Source organism: Zeugodacus cucurbitae, chromosome 2, assembly GCF_028554725.1.
Source record: "Zeugodacus cucurbitae isolate PBARC_wt_2022May chromosome 2, idZeuCucr1.2, whole genome shotgun sequence".
Lineage (NCBI taxonomy): Eukaryota > Metazoa > Arthropoda > Insecta > Diptera > Tephritidae > Zeugodacus > Zeugodacus cucurbitae.
Window position 1 is genome coordinate 6267953 of NC_071667.1, and position 26824 is coordinate 6294776.

Genomic DNA, 26824 nt, shown 5'->3' on the forward strand with positions numbered 1-26824 from the left:
CTTCGAGTGCTGCCTGCCATTAAATGTCAGTTTATTCCGGAAAAGCATTTAATTCAATTCGATCAAATTTTCATAAATATTTTCTGCTAAAGTGTTGTGTGTGTGGACAGTAACTGTTATGTTAATTATTGCGTCAAGATTTGTTAAAAGCAAATGTATGCAACCGAGCGACAAGTAAGTACGTAGCTACATACATGTGGATATGAATTTCCATCACATATGCGTATACATATTACTTGTATTTCATATATTCATATATATTCCGTCAAAAGTTATCTACTTCCGCAAACCTCAGATGATAGAGTTTAAATATCAGTCTTCCTATTTTCCTGAAGAATTTGCATATTATTAGAAGTAGAAATATATTTGGACTTACATATACAGTCATGTGAAAAATAATATGGACACTTGCTTGAAAATAGGTAAAAAATAAGTTAGAATAAAATTGAAAAAAATTATCAAAAATGTAACATGCAATTGTTTGCTGGGATGTCAGTGAAGTAAAGAACCGTTATCAAAGAAAAAATGTTGATCATCTTGTGAAGTAAGATCGTTTTTGAGCGTGCGAAATATTATTATTTTTTCACATGACTGTACATGCAAACATTAATTTACAAGCGGTGAATCGTCAATGCAACAGCTCTCCTCGAAATAAAAACGCACGGTACTATATTGTTGAATTGAAATGATTATATTTTATTTGAATATCTTGACTTAAGTTTAAATAAAATATTAATTCAAGTACAAAGTTATTCATAATTTATTACAATATCGCACATTAGCTTATTACTCTCAATTCATTTGTGTAGTTATTTATATTCTCATTTGTTATATCATTTGCCTTACATTATACACATTTTCCATTTTGCACGAAATATTTTGAAGTAAATTGTTAAGTATAATAAGTTTAAGAAGTATAATATATGCATCATCCTAAACATATTATCAGTAACGTCATTGCTGCCAACAACATTTACACCATTCCACATTTGTGTGTGTGTATGAATGTATGTATGTCTGCTTGCTTCTTCATCACTTGTAATTACTACGCTTCATAAATGTTGCCGCTTGTTTTCTGAATGATCGTCCAATTGAAGAATTTATTATGTAATTGTTGCTACACCAATACTATATCACCATTGTCGTAAACTAACTTTTGTAATATTAAATTTCTTTTTTTTTTTTAATTTTCATTTCTAATTTAATAAGTGAAAAACAGCTTCTGTAAAGTGAATTTAATTTTTATATTTTCTTTAAGATTTATTTAACCAATATGTATGTACTCGTATGTATGCATTTCTTTACAATGTTTTATGCTTTTTATATACTCGCTACCCTTTCCAATGGAGAGCTTTTAATTAATTTTTCATTCTTCCGCATCGTTCCATTTTACAGTCCATATCTTCATAAAAATAGTTTATATATAATCCTACTACGTACTACCATGTCGTCTTTTGTTCGCAACTTACTATTACATATATGTATATATTAATATTTGAAAACCTGATCAAAGTCTTGACCCACTCACCATACGCTACGCCTCAACTCTTCTTTATATATATAAAAATAAACTACTCTTTTCAGGTTGTTTATAAAAATATTTTCTTTCATACCAATTGTTATCAAATTTGCCAACGTACAACTTTCTAACCTTACTTTTGCTTAAACTTAAAATTATTTCAACTACTTCATAGTAAGTGAGAGAGCTAAATTATTATCGAAAAAAATAAAGATTTATTGTATAGTCGAAAAGTTTCTAACACATTGTGTATAGACATTATCTTAAAGGTATTATATCAGTCCATTACAATACAAAAACCAAAACTGAATGTCATAAAAGGCAACTAATGGACATCCTTTATTTTCAAATCAAATGAATTCCACAGTATAAAAAAAAATAAAATTCCACAATATAAAAATGAAATGAAAAACCGCAAGAAGTACATACTTATCATTGAAACCTACTTTGCTTACTATCGGTAATGCTGCCAATATATCATGTATTTTTATACAAAGCTATCTCACTATGAAACTGGCTCTTTGGGGCTTTCATCAAAACATTCGTATATGAGAGCGCGATTTTTAAACATAAAGTTTCGTTCCAAGTAGTTAAAGAATTTTTATCATCGAATATATATTTTAAATCTCAGCTTGCACGTACTTCTGATTTTTTTTCTGTAAATTGCTACGAATCACCAAAACAGGAACAAATATATAAACATTTAAAACATTCTACCGAATCATCTCTAAGCCGCCCCTAACGCCAAACTTTTACAACTTTTTTTGTTAGTTTTTTTTTAGCAAAATACATACTCAAAGGTTGAGTTGCATACATATAGTACACATACGAATATATACATACATACGTATGTATTTTATCACAAAAAACTGGATATTTTTCAAGCAAAAACATTTCGAGATTCAATTACAATTAAACTGTTTGGACTTTTACTGTTAGAATACATAAATTATTTAATAAGTATTGTGCAAAATTTTGTGTGTGAAATTTGTTTCAAGTGTTTTAACCTCATATTCATACTTTGCGCGCTTTTTATTTTTATTGACTCTTTCAAATGTGTTTTAAGTTGTGTTTTTTATTTTTAAACTTTTAAATTCTTATCTGTTTACTAGATATTTAAAATTTCATATCAATCAAACAATTTAAATTTTCTTCCTGTGCTTTGAGTTTTTATAATTATTTTTTTTAGCTTACTTCATGCTTTTTTAGACATATATTTTTATCCATGTTAAAATTTGTTAAATTTAAAATTTCGTATAAGTAATTATTTTATTTGTTTTTCGTTTTTTTTTTCTGCTAAAATATTGCATGTCTTTTATTCATTAAATTTTTTGGAGGCTCTATCCCTGAGTTCATTTAATTTCTTTGTTGTTGTTTACATTAATTTTATTTTGCTTTTAGGTTACGTTTTGTCTTAATTACGTTATATTAATGCACATGCATCAAGTGCAAATGAAAATGTGATTCCGTTTGATGAGCGTGTTTATGAAAACAGGGTCCTAGGGTTATTGCTTAATTCGTTATTGTGTGAAACTCAGGTGTTAGGCAACTCACCGTACGTTTGTATTTACGAACATATTCAAATAGTTGATTTTTGTGTTTTTTGTTACGGCATCAGAAAGTGGTGAAATTAATAGAATTCGTTGCATATAAGCCAAATCATCTGTGTTGCACTGAGATTGTCTGATAGTTTTAGAAGTAATATATTTAGCTGAGTCTTGGTTTAGTGTATTCGCGAATTTTGCTTGATTATTATGCTGAATCTAGTTTTATGAACGAACAGTTTCAAGCAAAATTCAGCTATTGAAGTTGTATTGAAAGAAAAATGACAGTGAGAGCGCATTCTTATAATGGAGTGAAAGCAATTTTGTTTGTCAAACGCTTTAATGGACGCATCTAGCAATTTTAATTTCTGTTATATTTCTAAACTCTAACTCATTTAAGCTGAAGTATAGCGTGTAAGATTTTAGCGTTTGTATGTATGTACGTTCGTGGTCCAGCAATACATCAATTTATAAAAATTTTTTTTTTGACTTTTTTAATGTTGGTTTTATATACATATGTATATGTAGGTATATTATCAGCTGACTTTTTAAATTTACCACACAATTTGTACTTTTCGCATGTACTCGTAATGTGTCTTCGTGCATTTACTCGATTTAAATCGGAGATTTTTTATTATTTATATTATTAATGTGTTTATGTTTTTATCTGCAATTAAAGGGAGGTTCAGACTATAATTCCAAATGGTAGTTTTTTAGTTTTATAGTCTTCTTTGCTTAATAATTTTAAACATATTACATAGAATATAATTAATATAAATTTCACATTAAGGATTGTTTGTCTGAAAAGTAAGTAATGCAAATTTAGCGTATATGTACCGGTTTAGCGTCGAAATTTTCACAAAAATAATATTTAAAATTATGTCATGGTTTCATATGAATCCTTTTTGTTTTGTCAGAAAGCGCTTGAAAGGTTTTACCACTTTACCGAAAATATTATTTATGATAATGAGAAAATGCTACGCTTAAATATCTATATGTATGCGTATGTTTATTATTATTTCTTTGATTAGTTACATTTTATATACAAATTGTAATTTATATTCAGTATTACTTTGCGATCTATCAAGTAAATGTATGTATTTATTGTAAGTGCTTGATTATTTGTTGACCATGTGATGATTTTGCTATCTCTTTGTAAGGAGTAGGCTATTATAAAGTTATTTTATATTTATTTATTTGCCGCATTTACTTTTTGTTAGTGTTTGTGTTTTGTTTTGTTTTATTGTAATACAAGTTAATTATGAGTGCTGAGTCAAATGCAATTAATTTGAACAAATCTTTGCTGTCACTTGAAATAAGTGTTTGAACTTTAATTCGCTTTTTGTTGTACATACATAAATTTGTAAGTATGTATGTCTCTTATGTATTACTATTTATATAGTTTGATGTGTAAGTCATTAATGGCTACAACAACACTTATGACATTTTGAAATGCATTTATTCATATTTACATACATTTGCAGTGTGTTGTAATTCATGATGTTCACACATTACATATATACATATACGTTATACGTATGTACTTAGTCGTATGTGCTCAGTACACACTCTTGTCAAAAATTTGGACATTAAAGATTTTTTTTCATTTCTTCATTCTATGCATGTACATATGTAGTTGTTGTTAGTAGAAAAATAATCGCCGTCAATTTGGTGATGTTTTATGGTGATTTTATTTATATAATTTTTTATTTAATTATTTCTTTGTATTTTCTCATATTTTTGTTTACTTTATGTATAAATACTGCTTAGTTGGCTAACTTACAAAAAATAGATCTTTATATGCTTGTTTGTTGTTTAAGTTATACATATGTATGTATGTAGTTGATCTTATATTTCTATGTTTTGTATGTACTTGAATTGAACTATAAGTTTACTGCAAAATTTGTATTTCAAGTATTGTTTGTTGTATTTGCTTCTTATTGTTTATTGTTCAGTGGTTATTTATATGTATATGATGTGCTTAACTGTTTTAATGGCAATGTTTGTAGAGCTTATTTAATCTTAAACTATATAAGTTTGTATCTAAATTTGTATTTTATTTATTGTATATGTATGCATGGATTTAGTTGAATTTGAAAATTTGTTAATACTTGCTTTGTAGTTGTTGTGTATTTGTTATTATTGCAATGGTTGGCAAGTCAAAATGCATTTCAGTTTGAATGGTAAATTAAATCGAGGCGGTAAATGCTACTTGTATTTGAGTTGTCAGTTCGAAATGTCAAATTTAATACCGCTGTATCAGTTCAGTTGTCAGTTTGATGACGTTACATGCGCTGGTCATAAAATGCTTAATTTTTTTGACTGTTATCGAGGTAAAACCTGCAATATGGCTCAATGTCTTGAACAATTACTGATGGAATTATAATTAAATAAGAAAAATTATATTTTTGTGGGACATATTTGTGTACAATATGAGTCAATATGTAATTGTGTGGCTCAAAAAAAAATAATTTATAAATTTTTTTAATGCTTTAATTAGTCTGTTCAATCCTAAACTATAATATTTCTATATACATACTTCAATTGTATGCGCGTATATATGTCCATTAAAAGTACCATAGATACCACATATGTTTATTTACATTCAATTTATGTATGTACGTGAATATATGGAATAAGTGTTGTGCCATACAGTGTATGTCGTAGCAATACTAATACAAATTTCAAATCAATTTTTTTTGTAAGTTTGTATGCATTTGCGTTTTTTTGAAATGCATGTATGTATACTTATACTTAACGTTGTTTATTTTTAATGTTTTACTTAATACTTAATTTAATATAAATTTTTATTTCATTAATATGGAAAAAACTTGAACAGAACAAAAATTAGGTACAACAGAATTGAAAAAAAAAAACAAAAAATATACAATAAATTAAATTGCACGTGTTTGTTTTTCGTTTTTTTTTTTTATAATTTACAACATATAAAAACGTATAATGTTTGCTTCGGTGTTTTAATTTCTACTTATATATGTATAAGTGTGTGTCCGCTAGCTAATAGAATTTTTTACCAACTTCATTTTTATATTCATTCGCACTTATTTATGTATTTATTATTAGCGATCGTTTGCTGTCTTATTTTATGCATTTTTTATAGCCAAAAAAGATCACAGACCCTCAAAAATAAATGAAACAAATGAAATTGTTCACTATTATAAAATTAATTTAGTTTTTTTTTCGCTTTGTTGCTTAATTATTAAAGTTTATATTTATTATAAATGCGCATATAATTAAGCATACATGCATATATTTGCCATATATATGTATATGTATGCCTGTAATTATTTGCGCGTACTTCACCATGAGTTGCTATTCGTGTCGTTAAGACATTATTTTATATTTCCTACCTTTTTCCGCAGCATAAATAATCTGTTAATTTATATATGTTTTTGCTTTTGTTTAGTTTTTTTTTTTTGTCTTCCTAACATCATACATAATTTAAATAAATATTTTGTACATCGAAATTGCTATTTAACGGTCTCAGTTATTACTAGTTGTTGTTGTTTTAATTGGCGTTCATTTGCAAATGCGACGCCTTGTTTTACCTTATACATGTATGTACGTTGGTTTGTAGCTTTGTGCGATTGTGTACGTTCGCATCTCTTTGCACGAATGCTTCTTCATGTGACACATGCGTGTCTTGCAAATACTTTCATCAAAACATTTATAACACAAAATAAAAAAAAACACTACTTTCTCATGATTAATCAGAATAGAATCAAAAATCACTTGTTTCACATTCTTGCTACTGTTCTTGAATTTCACCTCCTTTCTACATCGTGTCAGGCTCAGCAGGACAATTGATAAACATTCAGAGAAACTTCAAACTACACACACATTGATTGCATCCACTAACATACGACGCGAACTTGATTAAGCGCGCCCATGGCAGTTGATGCCTTCAACATGTCGTAGCACGTATGAAGTTTTTCTGAAGATTTACCAAAAGTCCTTGTACGAACCTCAGGAGCCTTGTATCGTGTTGTTCTGGGCAGTGTTTCCGGTGCCACTGCTGCCATTCACATTCTGCGCCGATACTTCCGACTTAACGCGACGTGCAATGTGCGATCGTGTGTGCTTGCGCAGATGATCTTTGCGGTAGAAGCCTGTAATGTGGTGTGAAAAGAACATACAAACGTGTATTAGAACTTTTTTATTAACAATGCTTATTTTATCTTTCTTAAAACTGCTGAATTCTTGCAGTATTACAAGTGTATATATTTTTAAATTGTATAAAAGCAGTAATATCGATTTTTCCTTACCTTTGCCACACTCGACACAAACGTGTTTCTTCTCTCCGGAATGTATGACAATGTGCAAAGTTAATTGCTCCTTACGCTTGAATGACTTCATACAAATCTGCCGAATACAAGGAAGAGCTTAAATTAAATAAAATTTACAAAATATGGTTTTCACCTAAATGCACTTACATTGCAAACATGTGGCCTATCCGGTATGTGCGACAACTTGTGACGGGTCAAGTGATCTTTACGTTTCAATGCTGCATTGCAGATGTCGCAAACGAATCGTCGCTCCACGGCATGTGAGATCACATGTTGTTCGATTAAACTACGATCCGGATAAGCCATCTGACATTCGGGGCAGCAATAGAGTGTAGAACCGTCCAAAGCTTTAATCTCACGAATCTCACCCGGTTTTGGGCGTGGCTTCTTCTCCTTTGGTGGCTTCTTCTTTCTGGTCTTCTTGCCAGTGGTCGTAGTAGTACCACCGGTTGAGGTAGTCGTGGTGCCAGCTGGTGCAGTGCTTGTAACCGCATTACCATTCGTAACCGTACCATTTGTGGTGGGTTGGCCATTATTTGCCTGTCCATTGACATTTGGATTTGGTGCATTGCCATTAACGCCCTGATGTAGAGATGCGCCATTATTGGTGTTATCTGTCATATTAGTCATATGACCAGTATGATCCATGCCCACAATGCCACCATTGTGATGGGTAGCGCCATTTGTTTGTTGATTGGACGGTGGCGCGAGTGCGACACCGCCGAGTGCCAGACTCAAATTCGTGCCATTCTTGAGGACATCACCCTTAAAACCCGATGGTGATGTATCCAAATTGCTCAAATTTAAATTCCCTGAGTTGATTTGTGAGCCGACAATACCTGAGGATTCCTTCTTTATTGTTTCGGAATATTTGAGGAAGTGCTGTATTGAGATTGGCAGTGTTGCGGATAGCAAATGAGAGGAATAATCAACGGTATTGGCAGTATTGGCCAATGTTTGCCATGACTGATTGACATTTTGTAAAATTTGTTGATTCAAAACTGGAAAATGGCAAAGCAGAGGGAAAATATATAGTTTAATATTAAATTATACGATTTATTATCAATAAATTATCAAATTATACACTGAGATACTAATTCCTATACACTTGTAAATTTTTAAGATTGAGTGCTTTGTATTTCTTATCATAGTTTCCTATTTACTCCATATAATTGACGCATCAAGGATGCAAATTATTTAGCCCGTCTGAACAATACGTATTCTGGAGTCTAACGAATCGACCCAATAATTTAGAAAACGGTGTTCAACACATTTGAGGCCTCGGAACAGGTTCGCCGAGTGAAGTCCAATGTATCCATGATTACGATTGCGCTTATTGTCTGGAGTGAGCAAACGTGGAACGGGGACAGTACATAAACTGTTGTATTTATGTATGTTTAACAATGTGTTTCATCAATAAACCGTTTCGAAAAAATTAACAACAATATACGAAAATATTTGCAGGATGCTGCGGAGGTGAATATGTTCTCTGGCAATTACAGAAACATGTCGATTTAAAATTCCCAGTTAATTCCATATAAAACAAGAGGATGTTGGCAATTTTGGAATAAGTCAAAGGAAAACAGGAAAAAGGACCACAAAATGAAAAGGATATAAAACTTTTTGGGCAACCTACCCCAACAGTAACCAGATGTGGGGCTTTTAATCGCCTACACGCTTAAGTCGCTACACGTGTGTGCGTACAAATGGCTACCCAGACTGCTGACGCTGCTAAATTGGTTTGGCACAGCAAGGATTCCGTTTTATTTCAAGGGCATTCGAAGTAGCCATGGTTTGTCATATGTACGACGTACGTAAGCGAAAAAAATGGGCTATTCATATAAATAGAACTTTTTACGGTCAAAAACTTGTCAAACCTAAAATCAATTTATGCATGTATGTCAGGATATACATAAATATATTAATAATTTCGGATGTATGTATATTTAAGATAAATGTTTGTGCTGAGTGAAATATGTCGCGCATGTATAACTCTTTATACGCATATAATTGGCACATTAAAATTGTTTAACGGTAAATATAGATCAAAGTTGACTGCGGCAAAGCACAACGCCTTGATCAAATGGCATTACAGCGTAGATTAAATACCACAATAAGAATTAAAATACAGCCATAAAGGAACGCAAGAACAAGTAAAATATTTTACTCACTTTTTGTTTGTGAAACATTTACCGTTATATACGATTGTAGATCAAGAGGTCAGACATAAAATGTTGTTTGTTTTTAATGGAAATGTAAATGGACACAAATAAAGTGTGTCAGATGTGTTAAATAAGCAAGCAGACAAGCGCCTCAATACATACTTACAAACACAAATAATTCAAATAAAAAGGTGTCCGCAAACAAACACATAATCTTTGTGCTGGTTGCTGTATGAAAAAATGGTATGAAATCATATGGAAAAACAACTGACTCGCACTGGCTACAACTCAACATTAGCATACAAATGGCCAAAAGACCGCTTTAATGGATTCCGTCTCCATTTAATAGCCGCTAAGGCAGAAGGCGACAAGCACCGAAAACCAAAACTCGTGTCGACCAATTCTCCCACTTTGGGTTTGAACCTTTTTTGCAGGCTGCCGAAAAACGAATGCTTTTTGTTTAATGAATTACGTACATGGCTGTGGCTGCGGTTGTGGTGTAGAGGGAGATAATGTCTCAGGCGATTCAGCTTCTGCTCACATACATACATATATTCTTACATTGCACGCATATATATATATATATGTATGTATGTGTCTGTACATGTGTAGGCGATGGTATACGAAACCGGAGCATAGCAACTGTTGGGAAAGTTCTGCACTGTTGTTGGGTGGCCATGTGCATATTTGGTAACTAACAGGCAGGCTTAAAGTAACATTTAAAAAGAAATGAATAATGATAATGCGCGGCCTTGAGTTTTCTACCCATTGGGTACTGTATAATCTTGGTTTATTAAAAAAATAATTCAAAAATGAAAGCATTTTAATTCTGTCTTCTATGTGAAAAATATGTTATGTAATGTTATAAACGGAAACTGTCGGATAAACATTTCGGTTCGTAAAATTGTTTGTTCCCAAAAAGCTGTACAAAATTTAAAGATTCAAGGGAGTTAAAAATCTCACGAGCAATAAATTTTAAGAAAACCATGTAAAACATTCATGAAATGTTGTAATCAGCAAAATTTACATTTCATATCCAAAACAGCTACAATGGTTTCACGCGTAAATTAACGGCAACGTTGTGCCATGTAACGTGTGCAATAAGTTTGCCGAACAGAGCACAGGTTTTGGAAAGACATCTTCACCAGTTGTCGAAACGATGTTTCGCTATAAGTGGGGTACATACAACTAAAAAACAACCTGTATATTCTGTCCGAGAAAATGTCATGAATTTTGTATAAAATTAATTCCAATATACATAGTATGTATTTCGTCTCGATATATCGACTGACGTCTTCCGCATTGAATAATTGTTTATTTTTTTTAGTTCCAGCTATCAAAATGAGCAATATGATATTGGGCTATGGGAATATCAAAGAAATTTTCCACTCTTTCTTCCCTCTTTCAACGCACTCTCTTCCTAAGATGGATGCAAATTCCTTTATCTCCCGAATAAACCGAATGTAACCCCTATGTCAGCTGCGCGAGCTTCATGAAATGAATATTTTTCACACAGCATATTTGCTGAAAATTTGTTAATACTTTTTGTATTAAGTATAAGTCACATTTTAAAAATTATAATAACATGATTACTTTACTAATTAAATTAAGAGTTTTAACATTTTTGAAAATCAAGCACTCAAAATATTAGATTTTACTGCAGTAAACTGTTGCAGGTTATTCATAAATGATATTGAACTTAACATCTATTATTGTTTGCATTGTTTTAAATAATTCTTAAATCTATTTCCTGCAGCCTATATAACTTCCTTCTAATTTATTTTACTTCCTGTTTAGATATATTTGCTTTCACTCAAATGGGTATGTATTTATTAAGTGTAGATTTACCTTCTTCGCGGTCGCGTTCGATTTTCGGATGTATCTTTCCTTTATGATCCGCAGAGTTGAGAAAATTCAAATCAGTTTGCGGCTGCGAATATGGTATGGATATATTTTGTCCGTATTGCATTGTATTATTGGCGGCCGAGACTGAAAGTAGACACAAATAAAAAGAAAAAATTCACATTAGTTAAGGACAACGATAAATGAAGTTGGAAACACAAATAAAACGAATGAAAATTCGGTCAATGTTACAGCAGTAAAAGGACACATTCAAAGGATGAGGCGAAAAAAGTTTTTTAGAACACAGCAACATCACTACATACACAGCAAAGTAATAAAATTACTTACACATTTTTATATATTTTATTGGTGGTTATTGCTGCGAGCGAGCTTTTATGTACTTGATTATTTCAGTTGCAGCAGAATTTGTTTAACTTAACCAATTTTTGATTTAACTAGTAAATTTAACTATAACTTTATACTATATGTGATCACAAAGTCGGTTCTATTATGCGTAGCATTCACAGTTGAGTCTATGCGTGTGATTTTAAACACCAGCACCACCGTTCGGCGAATGACTGACTGGCTGTGTGAGCGGCTGGTTGCTTCGTTGTTTGGCTGGCTGCCAGGCTGATTGTCTGAGACTCGCCAAAATTACACACAACCTGCTGTAGCTGCACAAGGCGACTATGTCCCTATGTATGCAGTGCTTACAATTCAAACTTCACATTTCACGGGTTATCTGCTATCTACCGTCGGAACGCCATGGGAGAAGAAGCAGGCACAGTCGTTGAAGAGGCCGAGGGAAATAAGAAAAAAAAAAATTGAACAGTGGCTGGCTGAAACGTGGATCTCCGATGCTACGAATCGTCAATAGTTTGAGGCATAGCTTAAATGAGCCGCACTGTGACGAACGCGTTCGCAGTGAAAGTTCAGCTGTTACGGTACGGGCCCCCAAACTCAAAAAATATGAATACACTTTCGTTTGCAGTTACACGACATACATATATGTACATACATACATAGTGGAAAGCATTTAGACATGTATGTTGTTACCGTTCTATGTACATATTTATTTTGTTAAGAGATACGTGAGTGCGTGTGACTCGTTTTTCGGTAGCCTAAATTCAGTCGATACCAACGACGATGTCTACGACGACGAGGACGAAGTCAAGTACGACGCGCCGTATCTCAGTCACGAAAAATTTAACCGAAATCCCATACGTTTCAACCGCTCTCTCAATACCGGCGACAATTCGCACGGCACATGCAGTCGCCTACGATTTTGTTGTTGCATTTCAAGGCAAGCTATCAGCTGCCGCCATACACCGGAATCAGGGGTTGGCAGGAACCGATCGGACATGTTGACGGCGTATACACACGTAACGCATACACTACAACCTAAACATATGTGTTGTACAGCCGATTTCAGCTGCTCTAAGCCTATATATACAAATTTTTCTGTATTGGCTGCTGGACTGTATGCTTTTAAGGTACATATATGTATGTATACATCGTGGTATACGAGTGATTGTATGTATCCACATTATTTATGTGGCTCGCCGTGACTGCCAAGGCCATTCGAGCGTTTGACGTGCGCGTGTGTCTGTGTGTATGTGCGTGAAAGCGTGGCACCTATCAACAACGCTGGCCCGAGATGGCAGCTTCAACGGCAGTTCGGCAACAAATGCCCCTCGAACATAGACGGCTTGTATATGTGTATGAGTTTGTGCAATGTCTGCCAAAATGTCCCAGTGCTGCTTAGCGCTTGTAGGGGAAAGCGGCAGCAAAGCAGAAGCGTGTGTATAAGTAAATCTATGTATGTATGTGTTTGTAAATATATTTGCATTAATGTCGCTAAATTTACGTTGTTATACTTATATAGGAAAAGGAAATGAAAAAGCCGGCTGTTTGTCGCAGGCGTCGGCGTGGAGCCGACAACTAGGCTCTACTGTATGTACTGTAACAATGAATGTTACGTATACGCACTGTTGTACGACCACCGACGAAGTGGCTTGTGCCTATTGCTTTGGTGGTCGGCTTTCGGGCGTTTATGCGTCTGCATGGGTATGCCATTTATTTAGTAGATTTGCGTAGGCTTGTGCTTTTCATTATATTTTTGGCAAGTTTGATATTTTTCCGGTATTGCTTAGGTTGCTGTTGCCAATTGCAGATTTGCTTTGCATTTGAATTTTCACAAATATTTCGGGAAGTGTGTTTGTGTACAGAAAACGTGTCGCCAAACACATACACATCACTTCTATACACAGATATATACAACTTTAGGTACAGACATATATTTTATGTATCTGAAGCTGTCGCGTCAGCTCATATGTTTTACGGAAGTTTTGAATATTTCATTAGCAGCTGTAATTTTGGTGCGGGGTTGCTGCTTATACTTAAATAGAACACAACATTCATGTGCAGCTCTATGTATTATTTTAATTTAATAAATCTGTCGGGGGTGTCGCCACTTTATACTATAAATGCTTAATTACATAGGTGTCCTTTTACTTTATTCTCCTTTGCAATAACAACTACACGTTTTAGTGAATATATATTTTGTCATCTTTGTTTGTATGAATGACTTAAAGTATTAAAATATCTAATATTATTCATAGTATTAGACTTGTTTTGTAACTTAAATCATTGATGTAGTTAAGTAAAAACGATCAAAGAGAAATTGAATTTTATAAAAAATAAAAGCTACCATAAAAATTTTGATTGAATTGCGTTAACAGACCAGGGCGTGAACTTTGAAGATTTTTACTATCAACATTACTCGGTTAGACACCTGCTAGAGGATTAAGATAAGATTATTGTACTGATAACTCCAAAATTAATATAGAATCCGTTTTCGGGGTTTTTATACTCTCGCAACAAAAGTTGCTAAAGAGAGTATTATAGTTTTGTTCACATAACGGTTGTTTGTAACACCCAAAACTAAACGAGTTAGATATAGGGTTATATATACCAAAGTGATCAGGGTGAAGAGTGGAGTTCAAATCCGAATGTCTGTCTGTCCGTCCGTCTGTCCGTCCGTCCGTCCGTCTGTGCAAGCTGTAACTTGAGTAAAAATTAAGATATCTTGATGAAACTTGGCACACTTATTTCTTGGCACCATAGGAAGGTGAGCCAAATCGGACCACTGCCACGCCCACAAAATGGCGAAAACCGAAAGCATATAAAGTGCCATAACTAAGCCATAAATAAAGCTATGGAAAAATTTGGTATGAAGGATCGCACTATGAAGGGGCATATGTGGATGTCATTTTTTTGGGGAAGTGGGCGTGGCCCCGCCCCCTACTAAGTTAGACCAATAGAGCTATATAAACCAAACTTTCTGCAGTCGTTTTTTTAGCCACTTCCTAATACAGTCCAAAAATGAAAGAAATCGGATCATAACCACGCCCACCTCCCATACAAAAGTTAGGTTCAAAATTACTAAAAGTGGGTTAATTCACTAACGAAAAACGTCAGAAACACTAAATTTCACATAAGGAATGGCAGATGAAAGCTGCACTCAGATTTTTTTTTACAAAATGGAAAATGGGCGTGGCGTCGCCCACTTATGGGTCAAAAACCATATCTCAGGAACTACTCGACCGATTTCAATGAAACTTGGTTTGTAATAGTTTCCTTACATCCCAATGATATGTTGTGAAAATAGGCCAAATCGCTTCATAACCACGCCTACTTCCTATATACCAGAACTTTGAAGACAATCTGAATCGTTCACTTTACACTATATAAAGTAAGCACTAGTGAAGATATCGATGCAGAACTTTGCACAAATACTACGTTTATAGTGTGGCAGCCCCATTCTAAAAATCGCCGAAATCGCACCATAGGTTTTTAAGGCCCCATATATCGAACACGAGGCCTTCGGTGCTTCTAACCTAATATTAGGGTTTCCAACTTTCAATGGAATTTATACAATATATATGACGAATATGTGGGTCAAATTGTGTATTATTAATATAAATAAAGTTAAATAAATAAATACACCCGAACTTAGTCCTTCCTTACTTGTTATATTAAGCTTTGCTCAATGAAGGTAGTAAGTTTGTGAATAAAATTGCCTTTACGACAATAAAAATGGAAAAGATCTAAATTGTCGAAAGATAGACGTCTAAAAGCATCGTAGAGATAGAATATATAATACTTTTTAATCGCAATCAATGGTGGATATTAAAATTTAAATGCCCAAATGTGAGTATTTCCATTGAAATTGCTATAGAAATGTTAATTCTGAGGCGCTTTCACGCTGGAATAAGTTGGACTTCGGCGCATTCTTGTTTTAAGGGAGTATACCAGTTTGACACTTTCAGTTTATACTTTCAAAAATATCCTATGAAATCGGCAAGGTCGTGTCTTGAATAGTTTTTGAATGGCAGCGGTATAAAGAGTGATCGATCATGCGTTTTTCTCGAAGTCATAACTCAACGAGAATTTGACAGATCGATTTCAAATTTAATATAAGTATTCTTGGCAATAAAAAAACGACAATTTTTTACTTAACAAAAACGAAACCGTCGGTCGGAATTATGTCAGCAGTAGGGGGAAATTTTTTTGGCACCTCCGAAGACTGCACATTTTTTTTTTTTTTTTTTCATATAATTCTTTATTTATTGAATCTGCTCTTTGGAGCCTAACAATAAGTTATAAAATCTTAATTCTAATTAAAACTAGACAAGCTCAACCAATTGATTGAGTTGTTTTGGTGAAACGTTGCTCCTCAGTGTGCTGGCATATCTCTTCTTTTTAGACGTGATTGATTACAAGAATGTAATAAAGCATTAGCCAATGGGTTTGGGTGATCGCGGAGTTTGGACAAATATTTATTTCTGCTGTTCTCTACTTCTTTCTTTACCATGAGAATACCAAGATCTTTATGGATATTTTCATTACGCATATACCATGGTGAGCACGTGATTGTTCTAAGCATTTTTGATTGGAATCTCTGAATTGTATCGATATTGGTTGCACAGGTCGTACCCCACAGTTGGATGCCGTACATCCAAATCGGCTTTATGACCGCGATGTATAATAGAACTTTGTTGTCTAGGCTAAGTTTTGAATTTTTTATTTAAAAGCCAATTTAAATGTGCTGCTCTTATCTTCATGCAGGTTATTTTGCTCGATATGTGTTTTCTCCACGTGAGCCTTCTATCCAAGTGAATACCAAGATATGTTACTTCAGTCGCTTGGGGTACTAAAATATTGTTCATTTTAACTGCCGGACACGTTTTTGGTCTTAGAGAAAATGTAACATGCTTGCACTTCTGTTCGTTTCTGTTCGCACTGCCCTGAGGTACACCAGCTCTTATTGGTCGTTCTTCAGATATGAAGTCTCCTACTTTGACAGTAAACTTTCTATTTTTTAAATAAGACTCCAAGGTTTTATGCATTTCGAGAGGTAAGCTTTTTTTAATCTTATATAAAAGCCCGTCATGCCACACTTTATCGAACGCCTGAGCCACATCTAGAAATATAGCAGAACAGTACTCTCTATACTCGAACGCCCTTCTGATTTCGTTAGTAATTCTATTTACTTGTTCTACAGTGCCATGTTTTGCACGAAAACCGAATTGGTGCGTTGGTATTACATTATTTTCAAGGAGGAAAGGAGACATCTTTGATAGTAACACTTTTTCAAATATTTTAGAAAGACAGGGTAGAAGACTGATTGGTCTGACTGCACATAATTCCGTTATTTTTCAATATTTTTGTAAAACAAATCTTAAAATATTAGGTCCAAAAAACTTCGAAACATTCGATCGAGTAATTTTTTAACCCTTTCATGCCCAATGTTGTCTATGGCAATATTTTATTCACCGGCTTCTAATTCCCGTTATTTAAATATTTTTGGCCAGCGGTTTTTTCAATTATGTAGACTCATATGTTGTGCAAGCTTACAGTTACTTTTTCTGATATGAGCTGTGCACGTATTCATTCAGTAGGCGTTCTCCGCAGGGTGAAATTGCCAAAAATCGTTTCGCGAAAAAAGTTATACAAAAGTGGTTTTACAGAAAGTGTTCAAAAACATAAAAATAATTGTTTTATTTTGAAACAAAGTGAACTATAAAAAAAATAAAGATAAGAGAAAGTGGTTAGTTTATTTATAATATTTTAATTTGTGCCTATACGCAACATCCTGTAACCAATGAACTAGGATACATAGGACTTTGAAATTTGTATCATTTCATAGTTGAGTTAAGACTAATATATGTATGTATGTATATAATTGGCGTTGAACCGTTTAGCCGGTTATAGCCGAATCGATTAGAGCGCGCCACTCCTCTCTTTCCTTCGCTGTTCGGCGCCAGTTGGAGATTCCAAGTGTAACCAGGTCGCTCTCCACCTGGTCCCTCCAACGGAGTGGAGGTCTTCCCGTTCCTCGGCTTCCTCCGGCGGCATCGAACACTTTCAGAGCTGGAGTGTTTTCGTCCATTCGGACAACATGACCTAGCCGCTATCTTTTTATTCGCTGAACTATGTCAATGTCGTCGTATAACTCGTACAGCTCATCGTTCCATCGTCTGCGGTATTCGCCGTTGCCAATGTTCTGAGAACCATAAATCTTGCGCAAAATTTTCCTCTCGAAAACTCCTAGTGTCGTCTCATCTGATGTTGACATCGTCCAAGCTTCTGCACCATAAAGCAAGACGGGAATGATAAGCGACTTGTAGAGTTTTATTTTGGTTCGTCGAGAGAGGACTTTACTTTTCAATTGCCTACTTAGTCCAAAGTAGCACCTGTTGGCAAGAGTGATTCTGCGCTGGATTTCGAGGCTGACATTGTTCGTGTTGTTGATGCTGGTTCCCAAGTATACGAAATTATCTACGACTTCGAAGTTATGACTGTCAACAGTGACGTGGGAAGTTACGACTGTCAACGTGACTAACATATACCTGTCCTAAAAAATGTTAGCTCCGCCCATTTTAATTCGGGCATGAGAGGGTTAAAAAAATTCACGAAAATTGCCAAATTTTTCATGGATTGTACTGGTATATATATGTATATAAATATACAGTTGTTCTCCTTTTTGCACGGTTTACTGGGACAGTAAATAAAATTTCGAATCTAAAATTTATATTTTTTAGTTTAAAACTAATTTAGAATTTTTTAAATTCTATTAACAGCAATGTATTTGTGACGTATTGACGTATGGAATTTTGATTTTATTGCAAAAAAGTACACAATTAAAATAAAAAATCCGTGTAAAAAAAGTAAAACCGTGTAAAAATGGTAACTGGGAAGTGTACAAAAACACCGTGTAAAAAAACCGTATAAAAAAATAATAAAAAATAAAATCTTAAAGTTGTTCCAGTAATCCAACTTCTTTGGATGTCACGTATTTAATAACTGCCAGGAGGTGTTGAGAGGTTCCTTGACACATCAATTAGTCTAGAGTGGCTTTGTCTTATGGAATTACAGAGAAGTTTTAAACTTTTGTTCAAGGGCATACCTTAATGAATGTTATATGTATCTGTGTGTAATCTCAAATTAATTTTCTTGTATTTTATAATTTGCAATTCGAGTAACAACAAATAAGTAATCATAGTTGAAGAAAATATCACAAAAGTATAAGTTTCAAAAGGGACACAAAATGCTGTAAACATAAAGTGAAGTATGTGTCAAAAATGGAATTATCAAATGGAGTATATAAATCGAAGTGGGTTACAAGTAAGAAGACATTCAATAAATAAATACAAAAAAACAGAAACAAAACCAAATTAAAATGCATAACTTTGCAAACATATTGGTACATCTACACATATATTTTGGCCAACTTTATTTGAAATACGCTAAGTATGAAATTAAATGTCTGCGAAAAAGCATAAGTTTTCACAAGTTTACATATTGCCAAATATAAACCATTCAAAGTAGTCTCAAACAAGCGAACATTAAATAAATACTGTCCCGTCCCTGGCAGACAACAGCAAAGGCGTGAAAATGGCAAATACGGGTACGGGTACTGGTACGAATACGAAAACAAATACGGGTACACGATTCTGCGTACGAACTGTGAAACGCTACTCCAGTTACAGAATGGAATCATCGTCTCTGGCATAGTGGAGCAGCAAAAGCAAAAGCAACAAAACCAACTCCCATTTGGATGTCATGCAAACTAGTAGATTTTCACTTTCCACTTCACTTTCACCAACATGAGCGTACGAGTATCACGAGTGAGCGATGGTGAGTACAAAAAGCGCGCAAACTCTCACACTCAACGAAGTGCCAGCGCTATTCACGTAATTAGAATGAGTGAGAAAGTGAGCGATGTAGAGAAAGAGAGCGCGCATAGAAAGTGAGTGAAGGTGCATGCGCTTAGCCTATATATCGCATTACTAGTATATAGTAGAGGAAATAACTCGGTGAAATGTGCTGAATAAAAGTTTTGCATTCAGCGGAAATGAGTATGTGTGGGAAAATAAGAGTATTTCCGAGTGTGAGTGCTGTGTGGTAAAGAGAGTTTGAGTATTGTAGAACTGCATGCATGGCTTGTTCTGTAAGCCTACCCCCACAAGCTCATGACGCATAAATTAAACTCTTCCAGATTGATTTCCAGTTCTGGTGAAAGTAGAAATTAGTAAGGGCTGCACTACAAAGATAGTGCTAATACAGATAAGAGATAGAGAGAAATATATAAAACTGAGATTAAGAGTGATAAAGCTATAAAGTGGAGAGAGTGTAGGAACAAGTTGAAAAAAGAGTGAGAGCGCAAAAGCGTGTATGATTGGTGAAGGTGCACGCGATGCCGAGTGGTTGAGGTAAAGAGAGTAAGAGTGAAAGAGTAGTTAGTAGAGGAGTTTGAGTGATTTATTGGGGATGGCTGGTTGGTGCTGTTGGGAGATAATGTTATATTACAAACACATTTACTTAGTGACTCTTATATGTTTGTTTGTCGCTTGCAAACAAGTACTCGTACTATTACACACCACGTTGGATTTAGTAAAAACGATTACTTGGAGGGAATACGTTTTACATCAATTTGTGTGTGTGTGCATTTTGATGTATTTACAACCCTCTTTATAGTTGGAGTGAATATGTAAAGCCGGCCGGTTGGCACGCGCCGAACAAAATTGAAAGAATTGAAAAGTTAAAGCTGAACAATCGGTAGGAGATACGTAGAAATATATACGTAAAAAATATGATTAATTTCGTAGCATGAATTTTAATTCACCTTAATGTTGCTTTTATCTTGATTATCATTTTTGTTTTTTTTTTTTTGATTGATTTATTTATATTTTACCTAAACAAATTTATAATTTTTATAATTCAACATTAAATTAAATTAAAGGGTAATAAAACTAAAACAAATATTTATAAATTGTAAAATGCAACACTCTACACATCAAAAAACTAAATTAAAGATTTTATGACCTTCGTCTCGAATTATACATTTATTTTATTGTTGTCAGACATTTCAGCCTAGACTATCAACTTTAATGTTTTTCGCAAAAGCAAAAAAGTTGTTTGGGGTGGAAGCATGTGTGTGTATTGTATGTACAAGGATGACTCAAACCCACCAGAGTACATATGTACACCTACTTATATACATATTGAAAAATACAAGTCTACGAAAATAAGCTACATCATCATGACCTAACTGATAATCATTTTCCCCAGCCATACACTTGCACCCCATTTGCGTAGTGAGAGCTCCAACGAATATGGGGGGCTCCACTACGGCAGCCAATGGTCGCATTGTGGGTTGGCTGTGCTGTGCCATACACATACATATGTTTTCACATAGTCTAACTACCGCTACTAAAACGTCGAAAACGGTGGTGTGTTTTTGCTTTTTCTCTTTTGTTTTTCTACCACTCTATGTTGTTGTTTTTGTAGAAGTTTTTTATTTTTTACTCAACTACTCTTTTCTATTTTTGTTGTTTATGTGTGCATTGCATTGGTTTGTTAGCATTTTGGGAGAGGTCGATCGCCTCGCTTGCAAGTAATGCGCCTCTATGCAACACCACACCCACGCCTTAAAGCTAAAGCACAACAATTCTGCACTTTGCATTCCTCCCTTTTCTTTTTCCACAGCTGACTCTCCAACTCTCTTAAGCTGCATAAAAGCAACTTAATTTCTTTCTCATACTAGCGAACGAAATTTTTGTTTTTGTTATACACAACTTTATTATCAGTGTATTACTAATGAGCATTGTGCAACAACAACACCATCATCGCAATCACCACCGGCTGCAATTAATGTATTCGTACCATAACCCCCGTCTCGAAAACTTTCTCCAACCCCAGTGTCGCCGTCACAATGCCGACATCGCCATCATCATCGTCGTCAGCGACGAAAAATCAATAAAAACTCCATTAGTTTACTTCAAAATGATTTTGTCGGCGCTGCTTTTGGCATTTATAATCTTTTACTTTATTCCACTATTTGTCATATTCAGTAGAGGTTTCTTCATTTAGCCGAGTGCCATGTTTAGAGTGACAGTGAAAGCTGACTTAAAAATGCAAAACGAAGGAAGTCGAGTTTCTTGAGCGCGCGGATTAAACACATGTAACGCACACAGAGTTAAATTAAGATAATTTGATTTGTATTTTTAAAGGTTGGGCGAGTTGAGTTGGCACACTTTGTAAAAATTTGCTGTCAATGGCAGTCTATTATTATAAATAGTAACTGCATAATTGTATGCTCTTAATATTCTTCTATCTAGAGGATTTTTCACCAAAATTAATTTGTTCAATATCACCAGTATGAGTTCGAACAATTTCTCTATTCTGGTATTGTTCGTTTCTCTACAACCAACGCCATATAGAACTAATTGGTTTAAAATATAAATCTAAGAAGAATCTTTAGGGTTCGGTAATAATCGTTGAGTAGTGTTGATCTGGCATATCATGCTGAATAATCTCAAATTCGAATATATTCATATATACAGTGGAACTTATCTAACTCGAATCACCATAATCCACAAAAAAAAACTTCGAGTTAAAGAGACTTCGAGTTATAGAAATTTTCATTAAAACATAATTTTTTCAAAAGCTGTAAAATATAGATTTACTCACAGTTTCAGTTATTTAATTCGCAAAAAGTTGTAATTTTGTTTGTTGTATTTTGCAATTGTTTGGCTCTTGACGTCTGTATTTCATGCCTTTGTTACACGATTTGTGGAATCTATCAGTGTAATATCATATTTTTTGTTCGCCTCCATACGAATATAGGTACTCCTTTAAAATTGTGCGTCGATAGTAAAATTTTAAATTTTGTATCAAGCCCTGGCTGAAAATTTCGACTTATGGAAGGAAATTTGTATGAAATTTGACTTCTATTGCCAATTTAAGAGTTCGAGTTATGGAGAACTTCGAGTTATAGTAGATGGGGTTATGGAAGCAGATTTGTATGAAATTTGATTTCTAAACGCTATTGCCAATTCAAAAGTTCGACTTATAGAAGTTCAAGTTATGGAAGTTCCACTGTATAATGTTGTCATAAGAGAAACTCAACTAGGCACCCGTCAAAGGTATTGCATAAATACAAGGTTATGTAAATTATCATCCAACTATTTTAATCGAATATCTATCGGTTCGAAACCAAACAATTTATAGTTTGGGAATTTGTAGATTATTCCTACAATATCAAGATCGATTGATATGGAGATCAGATCAGTTTCCTCTCATTAATTTTTCGTTTATGAAATAAACATATACGATGTGGTGTCTAAAATCTTGCCTCTTTTATTCTGGTAGAATATCCCCCCTATATAGTTTATATAAAAATTTTAGAATGAATTCTCCAGAGTTTGAATTTTGTAAATAATTGCTATTATGAGGTCATTATGACCATTGATATTATGTCAAGTGCAAATTTTGTAGTTAGAGTAAGTTAAAAATTTAGTTAAATATATCGGAGCGAAATTTATAGTTGAACATGTTGTAAAATGACGAAAGAAATAAATATTATTATCATTAACAATAGATTAGAACCTTCTCACACAAAATTTTAGCTATTATACTAAGAAATAAAAAAACAATGTAACTACACAACCCTTGAGTGTGAAAGTCAATACGAACACTAATACAACAATACCTGAATAAGGACATAATATTTATTGTTCAATAGCTGCAATTAATTGCATGACAATATGCCACATGCAACGTGAGTTCAATGAACTTTGAGTGCTGAGAAATTGCAAAGCGCGAAACAAGAAAACGTAAGAAGGAAGGACGAACGGCAGAAAAAATTTACTCATATGTACAAATACATGTGGGTGCTTGTGTATAAATTTAGCCTACACGAACACATACAGATCGCGTTGCTATGACAATGAATTATATTATGAAATAACAGCATCCTCCAGAAAGTCACTTTCGTTTTGGGGGATGCAGGCGAGCGTGGTGTGGCTGCACGCGAATAAGAAAATGACTTCGTTGCATACGCGAAAAGCGATTATTGACAAGATGTGATGGTGATGGGGTTCTTTCACTGCAGCTTGGTGTGATTGCAGGTGATTGACCCATCGTCGATGGACAAACGAATAGTTGACAAAGTTAAAGGCAGTATGACAACATGCTGCCTGGTTTTGTGTATGGTTAATTCTTTGATGGATTTTGAAGCTTGGAACGAGGTTTGAGTGGAGTTGGAAGAAATATTCATGTGGAGTGTGTGTTAACTTAAATGTTTAGTCACTAAAGAAGACTGTCACAAAAAAAAATAGAAAGAAGTAAATATTCAAATTTATCAGTCAACAAACACTGACTTTATACATTTACATAGCAGCACAAGTACATCTACTCGTACATATGTAAGTGAGTATATAAAGCTGCTTTGGAAAACCGATGCCGTGGCATGAGCAAACAGATGGCAATAACCTGCAAGAAGGGGTGGCAAACTGTAGTAAAGCCAAAGCAAAGGGCTTTTAAAGAAGTGGCAGCCGCACTTTTAAAGCAGAGGCGCATCAATACTCCAACACAACAGTGCGAAACTCTGCTCCAACAAGCGAGCCAAACCGCGCGAATTTGTGTGCAATGCAATTTCAAAAGCGTCGCCGCCAAAGCCCTTCACCACTTAACCATCAACCATCCCTCCACACAGTTCACTTCAGCATGGGGGATGCTAGCAAAAACAGCACGGTTCGGCGATGGTGAGTGCAGTGCAATGGCCGTGCAGCGAGTGTAGCGGGAGCTGGCTTTACAGCTGCCGCCAAATGCTGGTTGGTGCGGGAAGTGACAGCCTTGTAGTGCTGGCGCTGTAGTGGAACCCTATAACGCTTGTGCACCTAACTGATTGACTGGTGTGCCTTTGCCGCATTGTAACTCCACATTGCAGCGTTTGGGCGTTTGAGCTGGGGTTGCGTATACGTTACATGTGAGCTGACTTTTTTATTGCATTTAAAAACGCTTTTACTACGAATATATGCATGCTTACATACATTCATATGTATTTCAATACATTGGCATCACCTTGTGAGTTCTTTTATTTCAATATATACATATATATATATACATGTATGTAAATGTGTGCTTTTTCAACTCCACGCAGCAAAGTGGCTTGGGGTGGCTAGGTAATGAGTCAAAAACACGTAAAGCGTATACACTCGCTTACACACAAAAGCATAATTTATAAGCACGCAGCCGAATGTGATTCGTGGCCTTACTACATTCGTGGGGTGGTTGATGTTTTTATGGGTGTTAGTGAAAATAAAAAGAATATAATCAATAACAAAATAGCCAGCTAACTTTAGTTTTGCTCGCTTAAGCGCTAGCTGTGCTTTTTAAATTTTTTATTTAACTTTTTTTATTTGATATGTTCAATAATATTGCTTACTTGCCACTCTACTCACCATTTGGTATATTTTGATTGAAATGATTGCCATTCGTCTGATAGCGTTGCACATGATTATCGGCGACTCCCGTCGTGGCATTGCCATTGATGCCGGTGGGCGTGGCAAAGGCGCCGGGTGGACCTTGTGTGTCGTGGCCGAATTTGGCCGCAAACTGATGTATGCCGGAGAAGGGACCACCAAACGCGGAGAAATTCATCATGACACGTTTACGGTGAGTTTGTGTCAGCGACGAAAAAACTTAATTGCTGGCGGTGCTTTATTTTTACAAAGCTTTAACTGCTTGAATTGAAAGTTTGATAAAAATTGGAAAACAATTTCGCGCTGGCAAGTTGCTTTGGGTGGGTTGCGTTTATTAATATTGCTTATACGTTTTGGTTGTTTTCACTTTTCATTTCATTATTCACACAATTTTGCACATTTCTTTTTATAATTTAAGTTTCATAATATATTTTTTTTTATTTGTTTGAAATTATTATTCAATTTCTTATTTTTATTGCAAATAATAATTTTAAAAAATATCCTTTTATTGCTCACTTCTCACTGCTCTCGAAAAGAAAGAGAAATGTTAGAAAATCACACACATCCTTTACTACATACACATCAGCATACTGCTGTTAGCCAATTCACACACTAAACCAACAATGTCTGCCTAGCAGCGTTGCGGATGACAGCGACAAGGTGGCTATTTAACTGTTTTTTGCTGCTGCTGCTGCTGTCGCGCCTCAACTGTTCCTACCGCCGCATATGCTGGTGGACTATTGAAGTGCTTCCTAACTTTCGTTTTTCGCGAGCGCACAGTTTGGCGGCGATGATTTAATCACGGCAGCACTAACACTACTGCTTAAGCGGCTAAGATGGGCCGCAACTGAAGACACCACACAATCATAAACTCATAAACTCACATGTACGCCGCCAGTATCTGTGTATGTAACTCTGCTATATAGACACACACATATGTATGTATGTATGTAACGAGAGACACATATATGCATATATTTATATATAAATTTGTATATTTTTTTGACAACGTTTGATTGTATGTGTGTGTATGTGTGCGTCCTGCTGACAACTCAGAATAGTTAATGCGCGTCCACTGTGCGTCCGTCTGTGGCCGCAACGCACGCCCGTCTACAATTCATACATACGTACAGTGTGAGCCCGCAAACCTGCTGAGGTGTCTCATCTGCCTGTTTAAGGGTGAGTAATTCGGTGTATTGCTGCACCACATCTACTATTCTCCACCCCCTCTATGCAATTATGCAAGTGTACACATACATACCTACCTCGTCTGTATGAGCTTGCAATATGCCTGGGGGTTGTTGGGTGGCGAACTTGTTGTTGTCGCGAACAAAATATATAAAGAAAAGCAGTAAAGGCAACAACAACAGCTATTGTATTCCACTGCAGTTAAAGTTGTGCGGAAAGAAATTATATTTTTAACTTTCAATTTCGGTGAACGCCGAACGGTGCTGTGTGTGGTGTGTGATATTGGCAACTGAGACGTTGACACTAAATTGCCAATGCCGCTGGTTGTTGACTATGCGACTCTTTCTCTCTATTCACATTGTACATAGGTTTGTATGTATGTATGTACGCAAGAAATCGGCTCCACTAATACAACGAGCGTTGTGCCATTTAT

General features: G+C 34.7%; 1 protein-coding gene and 1 long non-coding RNA gene across 4 annotated transcripts; one reads left to right on the forward strand and one right to left on the reverse strand.

The window, feature by feature from the left end:
• LOC128922812 (uncharacterized) lies at positions 1 to 10856 on the forward strand. 3 transcript variants are annotated; one of them, XR_008472002.1, is made up of 3 exons: positions 1 to 178; positions 8553 to 8758; positions 8832 to 10856. It is a non-coding gene; the product is annotated as an uncharacterized LOC128922812 (long non-coding RNA). The 3 variants fall into 3 exon arrangements; XR_008472000.1 differs by having other exon boundaries at positions 1 to 174; positions 8519 to 8758; XR_008472001.1 differs by having other exon boundaries at positions 1 to 174.
• On the reverse strand, positions 1001 to 26042 carry LOC105214056 (specificity protein transcription factor 3). The gene is made up of 5 exons (XM_011187241.3): positions 25183 to 26042; positions 11378 to 11518; positions 7515 to 8368; positions 7347 to 7443; positions 1001 to 7190 (listed from the first exon to the last, which is right to left on the reverse strand). Exons 1-5 carry the CDS (start codon positions 25382 to 25384, stop codon positions 7048 to 7050), a joined length of 1437 nt encoding a protein of 478 aa, XP_011185543.2. The 5' UTR covers positions 25385 to 26042; the 3' UTR covers positions 1001 to 7047.
• Between the last annotated feature and the right edge of the window lie 782 nt (positions 26043 to 26824).